General features: G+C 65.3%; 1 protein-coding gene across 1 annotated transcript in view; it reads right to left on the reverse strand.

Annotated features, from left to right (window-relative positions):
• LOC104163107 (nucleoprotein TPR-like) overlaps positions 1-223 on the reverse strand; it is a gene marked incomplete at its 3' end in the record, with an annotated part of 32,860 nt that extends 32,637 nt beyond the window's left edge. Inside the window, exon 1 of the mRNA XM_009701994.1 lies at positions 73-223. Coding sequence (XP_009700296.1) covers positions 73-223 — 151 coding nt within the window. The remainder of the gene's footprint in view (positions 1-72) is intronic.
• Positions 224-248: the final 25 nt, after the last annotated feature.

The following is a 248-nucleotide window of genomic DNA, read 5'->3' on the forward strand; positions in this document are numbered from 1 at the left end:
GGGGCCGTCCCCGTCCCCGCTGCCCCTTCCCCTCCGCTCCCGTTCTCCTAGCTCTCCCCTCCCCGGACTCACCACTGTCCACCTTGAAGCGCTCATGTCTGGCTCGGAGCCCGTCTATCTCGCTCTGCTGATCGGCCAAGAAGCGCTCCAACTTCCCCTGCACCGGCTTAGGCAGCTTGGAGAGCTCGGCCCGCTCCAAGACCTGCTGTAACACAGCCGCCATCTTGGAAGCAGGCGCTACGCTTTCC

The sequence above is a fragment of the Cariama cristata genome, unplaced genomic scaffold, assembly GCF_000690535.1.
Source record: "Cariama cristata isolate BGI_N322 unplaced genomic scaffold, ASM69053v1 scaffold10176, whole genome shotgun sequence".
Lineage (NCBI taxonomy): Eukaryota > Metazoa > Chordata > Aves > Cariamiformes > Cariamidae > Cariama > Cariama cristata.